This window comes from Bubalus kerabau, chromosome 4 (genome assembly GCF_029407905.1).
Source record: "Bubalus kerabau isolate K-KA32 ecotype Philippines breed swamp buffalo chromosome 4, PCC_UOA_SB_1v2, whole genome shotgun sequence".
Lineage (NCBI taxonomy): Eukaryota > Metazoa > Chordata > Mammalia > Artiodactyla > Bovidae > Bubalus > Bubalus kerabau.
Window position 1 is genome coordinate 168399885 of NC_073627.1, and position 14325 is coordinate 168414209.

The following is a 14325-nucleotide window of genomic DNA, read 5'->3' on the forward strand; positions in this document are numbered from 1 at the left end:
CCACAGCAGGTGGAATCTTCCCTGATCGGGGATGGGACCCGCGTCCCCTGCCTTGGCAGGCGGATTTTTAAACTGGACCACTAAGGAAGTCCTCTACTGACTTTAACTGTGTTTTTTATATACTATGATTGTCAGATTCTCACAGTCCTATGACCCATTCTGTCAGCCTCTGGGATCTTTTACCAGAAGAAGCCTAAAATGGTCACAGACAGCCTCCAGTTTTGGCTGCTTGCACAGTGGCCTTTACTGCAATAAAGCACTATTTCAAACTGACATCTCCTTTAGCTGTCTCACTCCCAGCACAATGGTGAATAACTAAAATACCACAACTACTAACTAAAAGGAGTTGTTGCTGTTTAATCGATAAGTCATGTCTGACTCTTTTGCGACTCCATGGATGGTAGCCTGCGAGGCTCCTCTGCCCATAGGATTTCCCAGGCAAGAATACTGGAATAGGTAGCCATTTCCTTCTCCGGGGGATCTTCTTGACCCAGAGATCAAACGCGCATCTCCCACACTGGCAAGCAGATTCTTTACCACCGAGGCACCTGGGAAGCCTAACTCAAAAGAGAGTTCAGCAAAATTTTGCAGCATGTTATAAAATACTCTTTTCAAATTTGTGGTGCTATCAATCATAGCAGAATACTACAGACCCCAATTACCAGCCTGCAACATTATATTAGCAAAAGCCACAAGGAAGATCGGGCCAGAGAACTGAGTTTAACGGGCACACCACCGCTGCTACAAAAAATCACTGAAGCACATATCCCACTGGAGGAATGAGATGCTCTTTGTATGTGAAACCCAATTCCACACTAAGAACAGTCAGAATGCCCTCTGAGGTGTAACTTAAGGCAAACAGCCTAATCTACAAAAACAGGAGTAAGTCAGAAGGCAAATGTCTGGTCCAACCTTGCTTGAAATCTTGGTAGCATTTGATACAACCAAGTCTTTCTTGAAACATTTTCTTCTGTAGGCCTCACTGACACACAGGGTGCAACACAGGGCTTCTCCTCCTCCATCTTCTCTGCTGGCTCACTTCTCTGGCCTTCAAAAGCCTAAGTGTGCAGGAAACTATGTCTGGTCCTCCTCAAGCCATACTCTCTCCTTAGGCCGCAATACAGGCTTAATGGTGTCCTCCACCTCTAAATTCTTATGTCAAGTCCTAACCCCCAGGATCCCAGAATGTGAGAGTATTTGGAGACAGGGTCTTGAAGAAAGTAATCAAGTTAAAATGAGATCACTGAATGCTGAGGAACAAGCCAACTAGAGGGTTTGATTAGAACCATGACAATGAACAGAGGACATAGGAGATATAGCTGACAAAGTAGGCTGGAAGCACATAGAAAGTAACCTTCTCTGTTCATACCTAAACATAGGCTATAAAAAACTTTTCTTCTTTCCTGAGTGTGGCATTCCATCCCCACCTAGTTTTGGCCCTTTCTACACTGTAGTTCTTAGGATTCAATTCTTATATGACTCTTAGCTGGATTAGATCTGAGCTACCTCTGCAATGTCAATGACTCTTTAAAAAAAAAAAAAAAATTTTATTGACATATAACTCACACACCTTACAATTCACCCATTTAGGTGCATAACTCAACAGTTTTTTTTTTGCATTCACAGTTATGCAATCATTACCACAATCTATTTGGAACATTCTCAAGCCCCCAGAAGTTAACTCCATACTCACTAGTAATCACTCTTCCATTTCTTCCCAATCCCCTACCCTTGAAAACCACCACTCTATGTTTCTATAGATAAGCCTCTCACACATTTTATATAAGTGGAATCATACTTATGTGGTCTTTTATGACTGCTGCTTTGACTTAGTAATGATTTCAAGGTTCATCCATGTTGTACAATGCATCAGTACTTCCTTTTTATGGCCAAATAATAGTCCATTATACAGATATACCACATTTTATTTGTCCATTCAATTCAGTGGTTGTTTTTAGATATTATCCCTGTGCCTCCTAAATCAGGATCACAAATATTTTACAGCTTTTCGTAGAAAATCATGTCTCTTCCGAGGTCTTCCATTTTAGACTCTCAAGTATAAGGTTTCAAACCTATTTTTTCCTCTAAATAATTAAAAATATATTTTAAAATCTAAGGCACATTCTTCCAGCTATCCAAATTCCCTTTATTATTTTCCCAAACAGGTAAGAATTCCAGAATAAAAGTTTCTCCTCAACAGATAATTCAAGAATGAAACACTAAGTTATCCACAGTATAAGTCAGGCAAACATATATCTAAGCATCTAAAAGCCCTCTGCAACATTCGGTCTTCCTTCCATGATAGTTCTGAGAAGCATGTGCACATACAGTGGACCCCTGACCAACACCGGTTTGAACAGTGCAGGTCCACTTACATGTGAAGTTTTCTCACTAAATATGTACTACAGTAGTGCAAGATCGGTGGCTGGTGGAATCTAAGAATGCAGAACCAGGTAAGTGAGAGCCAACTGCAAAGTCAGGGACTTTTCAACTACAGGGAAGGTTAGCACCTCTAACCGCCACATTGTTCAAGGTCAACTGTACTTATCTTTTGTTTATTCAATAAATATTTTCTTTAAAACTTCCATGTGACAGTGGATTTCATTATCTGGCATGGACCCAGGAAAATCAGTAACACATCTTTCTCCTAACTTTTAACTTGACCACGATTCTATCCTTAGGTTAGCAGATTATTGAACGTATAGTGTAAATGGCAACCCACTCCAGTGTTCTTGCCTGGAGAATCCCAGGGACCGGGGAGCCTGGTGGGCTGCCGTCTATAGGGTCGCACAGAGTCGGACACGACTGAAGCGACTTAGCAGCAGCAGCAGCAGTGTAATTTCCAATAGGTGGCGCAGTGGTAAAGAATCCATCTGCCAGTGCAGGAGATACAAGAGATGCGGTCTTGATCCCTGGGTCGGGAAAATCCCCAGGAGGAAAAAATGGTAACCCACTCCAGTATTCTTGCCTGGAAAATTCCATGGACAGAGAAGCCTGGCAGGCCACAGTCCATGGGGTCACAAAGAGTCAGACACAATTGAGCAACTGAGTAGGCATGTATACACAGTGTAATTTCTTTTGTTTTTTAGATTCTGAATTTGAATTTTAAACAGGGAATTTTTTGGCACACATTTCAATGCAACAAGTTTTGGCAATCCCTAGATAATCCCAATTACCTCATACATTAAAACTACAAATTACCTTCATTTCCACAGGAAAAACTAGGGGAAAAAAGTGATGTCCCAGATCCGTATCATGGAGTCTGATCCTTAGCTACAAGAGCTGTGTCTTTTCCTCTGCCTTTCGTTTCCCCTTCACAAAACTTCAGTCAAACTCACCTCCTCAAGTACACTCCTATCTCTGTATCTTGGATCACATCAATACCCCTTCTTAAAACAGACTCTTCCTTCTCTCTATTCATCCAGGACCTATCATTCCATTCCTTCACAGTTTATCTCAAGTGCCACATTAAAGCACTTAGATCAGTTCCGGGCACACACTTCTAGCATATCATAGTGGAAAGAGCAAAGGATTTAGAATCAGTCTTCAGTCTGAAAGCAAGCTCTGTGATTTATTACACGACCAGTGGGAATTTACTTAAGTAAATTTACCTAAGTCTGTTTCCTTGTCTATAAAGGGGGTAAAATAATTCAGACTACTATAGGTTTCTTGGAAAGATTAAATGAAACAAATTGCAAACTGTCGAGTACAGTTATCAGCAGATAATAAAATTTAATAGGTGTTAATAATTTTTTCTCCACAAAGCCATATTTGATCAGCCAAGCTTAGTGATCATTCTGTCCTAATGTACAAACAATGAATCAGATCTATTTTGAATATGAAGCAAATGCCCAGCCTCTTGGATTGTTCAGGCTACCAGCAATTATCAATAGGATTGTCCAGATGGTTTTATTTCATCCTATGTTGACTGTTGATTTATAGATTTAAGCCTATTTCAATAACAGAAATTATAAACAGAATCTCCATTTTTGCTTTATCAAAGCAAGAAGTCACTACCAATGAAGACCCTGCAAAGAAAAAGCTGTGAAAATAGGCTCTTCCCTCACCTTGTGGGTTATCCATTCTCGTCCATACTGATATACGTTGTTGGCTGCAGAATTAAGGGCTCTTTGGACAACCTGAGCCTCAGGAAGCCAACTAATTCAAAATAAAAAAAGGAAAAATGAAAAACTGGTGAAGTGTACTGCACCAGTAATCCCTGGAACTTAATTTTTTACGCAATCATTTACAATTTACGATTCTAAAACTTGCAGAGTATTTCCTAACTTAAATTACTGACTACCATGGGGGTAGTTAAAAAAAAAATAAAAGAGGAGGCCATACAATTTGTCATCAAGTTCAATTAGGTGAACAGCATAATCCTAGGAACACTCTCCACGAAAACGTAAAAACGCTCTCACAGAAGCCAAATTAAACAAGTAGGCAAAGAGATCCTACAGGCGTTGGCAGACTTTTTTTTTCTGTAAAGAGCCAAGGCGTAAATAGTTTAGGCTTTTTGGGACACATGATCTGTATCACAACTACTCAATTCTGTCTGCTTTTTTCTGCAGCCTCCAAATAGCCACAGACAACATGACATGAACAGGTGTAGGCTGTTCCAATAAATCTGTATGGAACAGGTAGTTGGATTTGGTTCTGTACCGTAGTCTGCCAACTCTGCCACAAAAAATGATACAGTATGGGAACACTTCTGACTCTGCCATGGGGGGGATTTTCTTGAATCCCTTAACCTCTGATCCTGTTTCCTCATCTGTAAAATGGGGATAACGTCTTCAGCAAACAACATAACATAGGGGAAAGCTTAGTAAATCAAAGACATGTTGTATACTGTGAGACTCTATTCAATATTCGGACTTTCCCCTCTGCTCTCCTCCATCCCATTACATGTCATTCTTATGCAAAAATGACAACATTCAACAAAGTTTTGCAAACTCTTCTCTCTTCCAAGGTAACTGTACCAATGAAGATCATTTCATAAAAACAGACATAGAACCTAGGCCATCCATCTCTGTTTGTCAAAATTACATCCACCATCCCATTACATGTCATTCTCATGCAAAAATGACAACATTCACAAAGTTTTGGCAAACTCTTCTCTGGCCATCCATCTCTATTTTTGTCAAAATTACATTCTTACTTTGCCCACTCAGGATGATTTGCTAGAGTTTCATTAATCAAATTGCTTGTGACTTCAATCATGTGTACACTCTCTTGATGTACCTGTATTATGGACAAGAAAAGAGTATCAATAAAAATTAAACTCAATTTAACATTTATCTTTTATACTACTCTAGGAACAATGCTTCAAGCGTCAAGTAATTAGATATCTTAGTGTCAGTTAACTTAAGAGACCGCACTGAACAGCCACTATCCATAGCAAGGCAACCCTAGATTGTTTTTTAACTCTGAGAGCTGTCGTTTTGTTTCAGTAAGCAAACAACTTACCTGTAATAACTGCAAAGTTTGTCTGCCCTGTCATGAATGTCTCTGCTCAGTGTTTTTTATTTTTTGAAAACCCCAAGGGTTCCCCCTGAACCTGAATAGCTAAACAGTCTGCCAAGAACATTGCCATAAAGTTATGCTCAGACACTTCACACTAGGAAGCTTCATCCTTTCTAGCCTGAGATGTGTGAAACTTGAGAAATGTAATCAAAGGTACGACAAATGTGCAAATCTCCCTAGGCTTTTAATATTCACAAGATACCTTAGGGTCTCCCATATACCATTCTAAAATGTGATTTATTAATCTCTGCCCTTCTATGCCTCTCTTGCTTCCAGAACCTCTCTGTTTAATTCACAGCTTCTCTGTTCCCAGTCCCAAACCAAATCCACCACCACCCATAATAAAATCTGTAGGTTTTTTCTGCCCACACAAGGCAGGTGAAGATAATTAATTCCAAGTAAAAAAGCCACAAACTACATGCTTTTATCAGATGCAGTAGCAGTTTTTCACAAGCAAACAGTCCTCAAATTATTGCCTAACTGATCATTTTTCAATGCCCTGATATGGTGTTTATAATAATTTTTATACTATTTAATTCTTGCTTTAGGTAGAAAGGAATTACCTAACATCTTCAACCCTGCTATTATCTCAAAACATACTAGGAACATGGAGGCAAAAAGGATTTTCTGACAAACTGGATATGCATCTATTAATAAAAGAAAAAAGTGGTCAAGAATGACCCTGAGGCTTTTCACCTGAGCAAGCAGAATGAAGCTGTCACTTGAAATGAGAAGAAGAGACAAGCATGGGAGGGTCTGGAATTCAGTTCTGACATGTTATATTTGAGATGTCTATTAAGACATTCAAATGGATACTGTCATGGTGTTTTAGAGAAAGATCCTTTTATTGGCTAGGAGAATGAACTAGATAACCAGTAAGTTTCCTTCAAAAGCTCAGTTTGCATGAGTCTTAAACTACAAAGAAATGGTTCAGTAATAATTGTTATCAAAGTTCAGGGAAGCAAAAGCTAACTGAAGCATGCAATGAACAAAGAAAAGGAAAGATGAAACAATTGAGATGAGCAGGCCAGAAGACCCTACCAAAGGGACAAAGAAGGGAAAGTGGAACAGGAGAGGAAAAAGAGAAAAAAAAGGAAAAGAATTACATACTGGGGAAAGGTTTCTCTAAGAACTAGAAAAACATACAGAGGAAGGTTTAGGTGGAATATAACAAAGACAAAGACAGGCCTCTCAAGTCTGTAGAGTCTAAATAAGTGACTATACATGATTAAAATCCAAAGAAAAGGTAAAAACTGCATTTTAACTGAAATAGGTACAGAGAGCAGATTGTTAGAAGCAAATGATAAGATCAGGGCATACTGAGGCTAACAGTGACTGAGAATAGGACTTCCAAGTGGAAAGTCAAATAATAGGAAACAGGGCAATCCTTTAGTAAATTGCTGCATATTAGATTATCTATTGCTAACAGGTGCTGCTGCTGCTGCTGCTGCTTCTGCTAAGTCACCATATCTCTACAGCACTATATGAAAACGGTTCACATCCAGGATATCAGGTAAGCTTCACAATTTCTGGAAAACAACACATAAGAGTTCAGTAGGGTCCAAATAAAATAAAGACTGTGACAGACTACAAAAGTTTTTTGAAAAGCCAGTAAGAGACAAAAAATTTAGCTGAACTCTGGAGAATGATTTTCTTTGATGAAAGAGGGGTAATAAGGACTAAATTTTTTTATATCCTCTCAAAATTCGTCTGTTGAAAGCCTAACATCCAATGTTGATGGTTATAAGAGGTAGGGCCCTTGGGAAGTAATTAGGTCATGAGGGTGGAGCTCTCATGATGGGACTGGTGGTAGTGGTTTAGTCACTGTGGTGCTTTAATCGCTAAGTCGTGTCCGACTCTTGTGACCCCATGGGCTGCAGCCCACCAGGCTCCTCTGTCAATAGCATTTTCCAGGCAAGAATACTGGAGTGGGTTGCCATTTCCTTCTCCAGGGGGTCTTCCCAATCCAGGATTGAACCCTGCATTGCAGGCAGATTCTTTACCGACTGAGCTACCACAGAAGACCTGATGGAAGACACGATGGGATTAGCATTCTTAAACGAAGAAATACAGAGATGTTCTTTCTCCCTATCATGTGAGAATACAAGGAGAAAACAGCCACCTATAAACCAGGAACAGAGCCTTTACCAAGAAGCTGACCATGCTCACACTTTCATCTGGGACTCTCAGCCTCCAGAACTATGAGAAATAAATGTTTGCTGTTTAAGGCACTTGGTGTATGGTATTCTGTTATAGCAGTCCAAACTAGGAAGGCAGAAAGGAAATGCAAGCTGGAAGGATCTGGAAAGTGAGAAATATCTTAATGGTAAATCAGCAGAAAGAACAATGAGACATGAAGGAAGGAATCAAATTCTGATCAAGTGAACAGGATCTACGCTAGGAGTCATGGACCAGATCATAGTTCTCCTTTTGAGAGAAGAACCCACTTTTCCCTCAGTATCTCCATTTTTTATCTGCCATTTACCTCAGAGGATTTTTATGATAATAAAATTTAAACGATAAAAATACATTAGGCAAATTCATGGCAAAACCAGCAATACAAAAATCATACATACTTTAAATGCTGTAATTATTTATAAGCAAAGTAACATTTCCTATGCATGCAACTGCTGGCTTCTTATCCATACAACAAATTCTAACAGTTAAAGAGTTTATTAATGGTGATAGTAATTGTTGTACTGTACCTTTGCAGTCAGGAGTAGGGCTAAAAGAAGTGTTCCTATCACTAACAAAAATATGATGAAAATGCTAATTATTTTGTCTAACATCTTCTCCAACCAGATGATCATCTGCACAGAAATGAGAAAGAGAATTAGTCACCTTTCAAGCACAGCTTAATAAAAACACATGTGCATTCAAACATCATGAAGACAAAACAGGATATTCAGCATTGCAGAAACTATGGCATAATGATTAAAGCAGTGAAAGCTATAAGCCACTTTAGAAAATTAACTAACAGTGTTAATTGTTGTTATAGAAAGAGCTTATATTGTCACTTCTAAGAAAAGGCAATCAATTTGAATATAACCTAAATCTATGCGTGGATTCTCATATTGTGGTATGTTGACATTTCAGATTAGAATTTATGATCTGATTAAACATTCCAAACTAAACAATGACAATCCATTAGTGACCTCAAATCCCTACTGTCAATTAGCAAATAGATATGACATTAGAAAAAGGATGACTCTTACAATACAGATATGTCCTAAACTGTAGATAAAATAGAAGCAAATTAAAATGGGAATTACATTCAAAATATTTTTTCCTTTAGTGTCATCAGGGTTACAAATAACATCTATTGTTAAGGCACTGATAAATACCAATTTCAGAACAGCTACCCTGGAAGCAAAAGGGCTGGGACACGGATGCACCATCAGGGAGGGGCGCACAAGGGCTTCAGCTGCACAGCTGACACCTGCTCACACTAGAGGGCAGGCATGTGGGTGCTCTTCTATCCTTTTATATCCGAAATATTTCATAATAAAACAAGAAATCCACTTGAAATTTCTATTCTTTTTAAACCATAAGCTTTATGACAAATTATAATTGACTATAAATAAAGAATAATCATTAATGCAGTGGTTATCTCTTAATCAATAATTAAAATTATGCTTTTCCAAAATGCCACTAGACATTCTATTTTGAGTATAACTTCTCTCATCTTTCACAATCACAAATAATCCTACATTTTCTAAAACTTTTGTTTTCAGAATATCTAATCTGGACAGATTTCTAGAATTCCTGACATGCAAAGCTACCAATTAACATTTCAAAAATACAACCAGACTGATGATTGAAATACCACAATGCACCCCTCCATCCCAACATGAGCACTGAGAGTAAGTTACTCTTCTTTTAAATATGAATTATGCTCTCCAAACAGTTAAACATCCAAGAGCAAAGAAGGATGGTTAAAACAGCATGTCTTCTAAAACATTTGCTTTCTATTCAAAGATTATAAGCTTGCACCTCCTTATCTTTCAGGAAGGACACTGTCACCAAGAGATCGATGCTACAGTGAACTCAAAGATAAACAGTGCATTTTTATCTTGACAATTACAGCTTTCAAACAGAAGAGTTAATTTTCAGTGCATGCTACCAAAGCATCAAAGACAACGCAGAGATTAAAAAAAGTAATAACAGGCTTCTAAGATATGGAAGGTCAGAGGTCATATTTTGAATGTAAGTTCTAAAATCAGTGAAAGTGAAAAGTATCACAATCAGAAACTAACTCAACATGTAGTTTTTGGGAGTTTCCTGAGCAAAGAGCTAGTGTTGCATGATTCCTCTTTGTATCTCCAAAACCTAACAGTGCACAGCATGTGGTAAAAGCTCAGTTAATACATATTTGAATAGGCAAAATAAAGAAAATATCAGAACTAAGAATGGATTGGTATTCACAAATTACAATTTCTGAAAATAACTTAGGAGCCTCATTTTTTTTTTTAGAAAATTCACATCCTGAAATACACTAACATAAAAGATGTTTTATTTGTAAAGTATCTGAAGTTATGTCTGAATGTTTTTAACATATAAAACATGGAATATTTACAAACACATTATGTACAACAACATTACAAAAGTCAAACTCTTTTCAAGGCAGGGTAGAATTTTCCTATCACAAGCTCTATATACCTGCTCCTGCTGCTGCTAAGTCGCTTCAGTCGTGTCTGACTCTGTGCGACCCCATAGATGGCAGCCCACCAGGCTCCCCCGTCCCTGGGATTCTCCAGGCAAGAACACTGGAGTGGGTTGCCATTTCCTTCTCCAATGCGTGAAAGTGAAAAGTGAAAGTGAAGTCGCTCAGTCGTGTCCCACTCCTAGCGACCCCATGGACTGCAGCCCACCAGGCTCCTCCGTCCATGTGATTTTCCAGGCAAGAGTACTGGAGTGGGTTGCCATTGCCTTCTCCATCTATATACCTGAGGACTGGAATAAGAGACACCTAAATAAAAATTTATTTTCAAGAGATAATACTGAGGGTTAGATGTTTTATTGAAAATTTAAAATACAAGCAGACACTGTTTTATTGTGTTTCAATTTACTGTGCTTTGTAAATAACACGCTTTTTTACACATTGAAGGTTTGTGGCAACCCTGCATTGAGCAACTATATTGGTGCCATTTATTCCAACAGCATCTGCTTATTTTGTATCTCTATCACATTTTGGTAATTCTCCCAATATTTCAAACTTTTTTGTTATGAGATGTACTATGGTGATTTGTAATCAGTGACTTTTGATGTTACTACCACAACTCACTGAGAGCTGAGATGATGTTTAGTCTTTTTTTTTTTAGCAATAAAGTATTTTTAATTACGGTTTATACAATTTGGGGGACATAATGCTATTGCACATTTAATAGACTACATGTGTCCAACTCAGTCTCCAACTTTTTACCACTGCACTACCTATTAAGCTCAACAGACTACAGTATGTGAAAGTGAAAGTCACTTAGTCGTGTCCGACTCTTTGCGACCCCATGGACTTGTATAATACAGTCCATGGAATCCTCCAGGCCAGAATACTGGAGTGGGTAGCCTTCCCTTCTCCAGCGGATCTTCCTGACCCAGGGATCTAACCCGGGTCTCCTGCATTGCTGGCAGGTTCTTTACCAACTGAGCTATCAGGGAAGTCCAGACTACATATAGTACAAACAAATTTTATATGTACTGGGAACCCAAAGAAAACCATGTGACTTGCCTTATTGCAATATTCACTTTACTGTTGTGGTCTGGAACCCAACCCACAGCATTTCCAAGGCATGCCTGTAAATAAAATCGCTTAAGATGTTCCATACACAAGCAAAAGGTATGTGTATGGCAGGGGTCGGGGGGAGGTTTCTATTTACATGTGGCCAGCTAAGATAAGGTGAGAAAACAAGCAAAAAGGAAGACAGCAAAAGTGAAAGAGAAAAAAAAAGAGGAAAAGAGAGACAGGAAAGACTTTAAAATGTGGAGAACTAAGGACCAATCAAGAAGAAACAATCAAAGAGGGTAGAAAACTTACGGAGGAAACGAACCCCCTAAAAGAGTGAATAGAACAAGACTCATAAGGAAACTGCAACTCACAGGCACAGAGAGAAACGTGGTGAGAGGAAGCGAAGAAGGGGCAGGGATGAGGGAGAGAATTCGTAAAGAAATGCCGAGGCTGTGCTCTGCTTTAAGCAAGGGGAACCACACTGCCTGTCCGTCCCTACCCTGCTCCACTTATTTCCCAGTTTATTTTAGGTTTGAGATTTTATTTTCTAAAAGTAGAACGGGAGTACTTTTAAAATGACATTCTGAATGTTTTAAGTATAAATAAAGGGCATGCATTTTTTAAAATGTAGAAATGTCAGTAAATACATAGTTATATCAAAAGATACTCTGAGGCTTCTGAACTGACTTGCCTTCTTTATCAAGTTATGAAGAAACTGTCATTCCACTACTGAGTTTTCTATTCATTATTCTGGATGTGTAGGTTTTTATTTTGCTTTGTTTTTCTTAACCTAATTCTAGCAGTCTCAGTGCAAATAATAAATACTGAGAAATAAAACAACTAAGTCTCAAGAAACAGTTACATTTGAATTAATCATAGCCGTGTTTCTCACCCTCACTTCTCTTGAATTAGTTTCTAATTCACTCCACTTGAACTTGGAATACCAATACCCAATGCTGCAAATTTTCTGCCCTTGGATGAAATACGTAACAAAACAGACTTCAACTTATTTATGTGCTTTCCCGGGGCACAGGCCCTCAGAAGTTAAAGCAGTTACTCCAACTCTACACCAATACTTTACCTATGCTACACAGAATCATCAAAGAAAAGGAAAAGGTTGTCTGATTCCTTGAGAATCTTTTAAAACTAATTCACAATTAGTCAGCTATGAATTAGGTAACCTAACTCAAGTCACCAAAGGTTAAATCAGATTGAACCTAATGACTTTAGCTTTCCTTTCTCTCATCTCTTGAGAACAATTTCATTTCAATAAAAACAAAGTGGGGAAATACATAAGACCACCTACTTTAATCAAAGTAAGAAAATATCACTTATTTTTGTAGCACTATCATTTGCCAAGGATTGAACTCATTTACTCATATTTGTTTTGTAGAGCAGAGGTACACATAGCCATTTGTGTATGTGTGTTTGTATGTGTATGTGTGGTCACAGTGGTATGTGTGTATGCTGATTTTACACACTGTTTATTTTCAATCCAAAGTTTAAAAGCACTGTCAATAAGTCTCCCCTTTCTTCTCTTTCAATAGAAAGAACGAAACTCTAATCTTTACACCCAAGAGCCTCATTTTGAACTATTTCTAAGAGGTAACACATTTTTCTTAAGGCCTGCTATAATGTTTTCACTGAAGATTTTTAAGGTCTTACTGTGTTTAATGACAATATACACGAATGATATCATCTTTTGCTATCTGCCCTAGGGATCTGGTAACACTGTCAGAACTACTGTATGTGTACTATATATCAAAGGTATGGTACTCCAAATCCTCCTAATCCAGAGGATAAGGCTTCATTTAAGTTACTGAAAATTCCATGCCAATCATGTGAGGCACTGACCATAGATACAACCTCACATTTTGGGAAATACATAAAACTAGATGTCACAGGCCATGACTACACCATTTTCTGAGATAAAAAATAAAATTTTGAAACACTAGCTATAAAAAAAAAAAAGATAAAAAACACTATCAGCCAAGAGAATCATACAAATATTTCACAAGTCTTTTTTAAAAACTGTGGTGTTATTTATAGAAAAAGTAGCCATAAAGAGTTCTCTTTCCTTTTCAAGTAACTTTTGCCTAAAATGCTCTCACACATCAAAGGAAACGAGAATATCAGGCTGGGCCACATTATAGAGCTGAAAAGGTCTGGAGGTCACTGTGGACAAAAGCACCATGAGACAGAACGTCAACACACTTGGGCAAGGAGATACCATTCACATCCTAAATAAATAGCTTTAAGTTTTTAGCAAATTGCACTGTGGCAATATTAATGCTTCACGACCTTCCATAGCTTATAATTAGAACTTTAAAAAACAAAAACTTAGTCTGACATATGAACAGAAACAGGGTGAGAACGGAGATACGGGGGGAAGTTACAGAATTCAATAATAAAAATCAACATCCGGGTGTTCATTTACCTTCTTATTTAGCCAGTGCCAGAGCTTGAGGATAGGGGTAAAGGTGAGAGAGAAGATAAGAACAGTGGCATATCATTAGAGAATGCAGTAATAGTATGAAAAGAAAAGAGAGTCACTGAGAGCATGAGGAGGAAATTATCTCAGACACAGGAAAAACTGGAAAAAAAACTGAAATGCATTAACAAAGTTTCGAAATCAAGTGAATGTAGTATTCCTATAAGACACACGATTGAAATGATGATAACCACAAACTTTGTTCGAAATTCAATGATTAAAAGTACATAAAGATAACCTGAATGTTTACAGGCTTAAACTTTCATACCAAATTCCAAAGATCAAAGCGGTAATTAAGATTTTTCACATACCATGCATTAAAAGATTTTCAGTCCCTATGTAAACTAACTCCTGTTCACACACTACATTTTCATTGAACTTTGTAGTTGCAGCTTTAAAATAGCACTTATTTTACATTTCCTAGAGTAAAACATTTCAGTGCTCATTTGGAACAGCGAATACCTGGCCAAAAAGCAGACATATTTAAGATTCTGATCATATTAGGCGCATTTTCTTCCATTTCCAATTTTTTAGGCATGCATTTTTCTACTGTATGCAATATCCTGCTGTTTTTTCACGTAGACATTAC

The 14325-nt window shown here is 37.9% G+C and overlaps 1 protein-coding gene across 2 annotated transcripts in view; it reads right to left on the minus strand.

The window, feature by feature from the left end:
• TMEM245 (transmembrane protein 245) overlaps nucleotides 1–14325 on the minus strand; it is an 82734-nt gene that overhangs the window by 40029 nt on the left and 28380 nt on the right. Inside the window, exons 7-10 of one of the 2 annotated variants that reach the window (XM_055579249.1) lie at nucleotides 13683–13706; nucleotides 8229–8333; nucleotides 5159–5241; nucleotides 4068–4158 (exon numbers count right to left, since the gene is read on the minus strand). In XM_055579249.1, coding sequence (XP_055435224.1) covers nucleotides 4068–4158; nucleotides 5159–5241; nucleotides 8229–8333; nucleotides 13683–13706 — 303 coding nt within the window. The remainder of the gene's footprint in view (nucleotides 1–4067; nucleotides 4159–5158; nucleotides 5242–8228; nucleotides 8334–13682; nucleotides 13707–14325) is intronic. The other variant, XM_055579250.1, reaches the window with a different exon arrangement.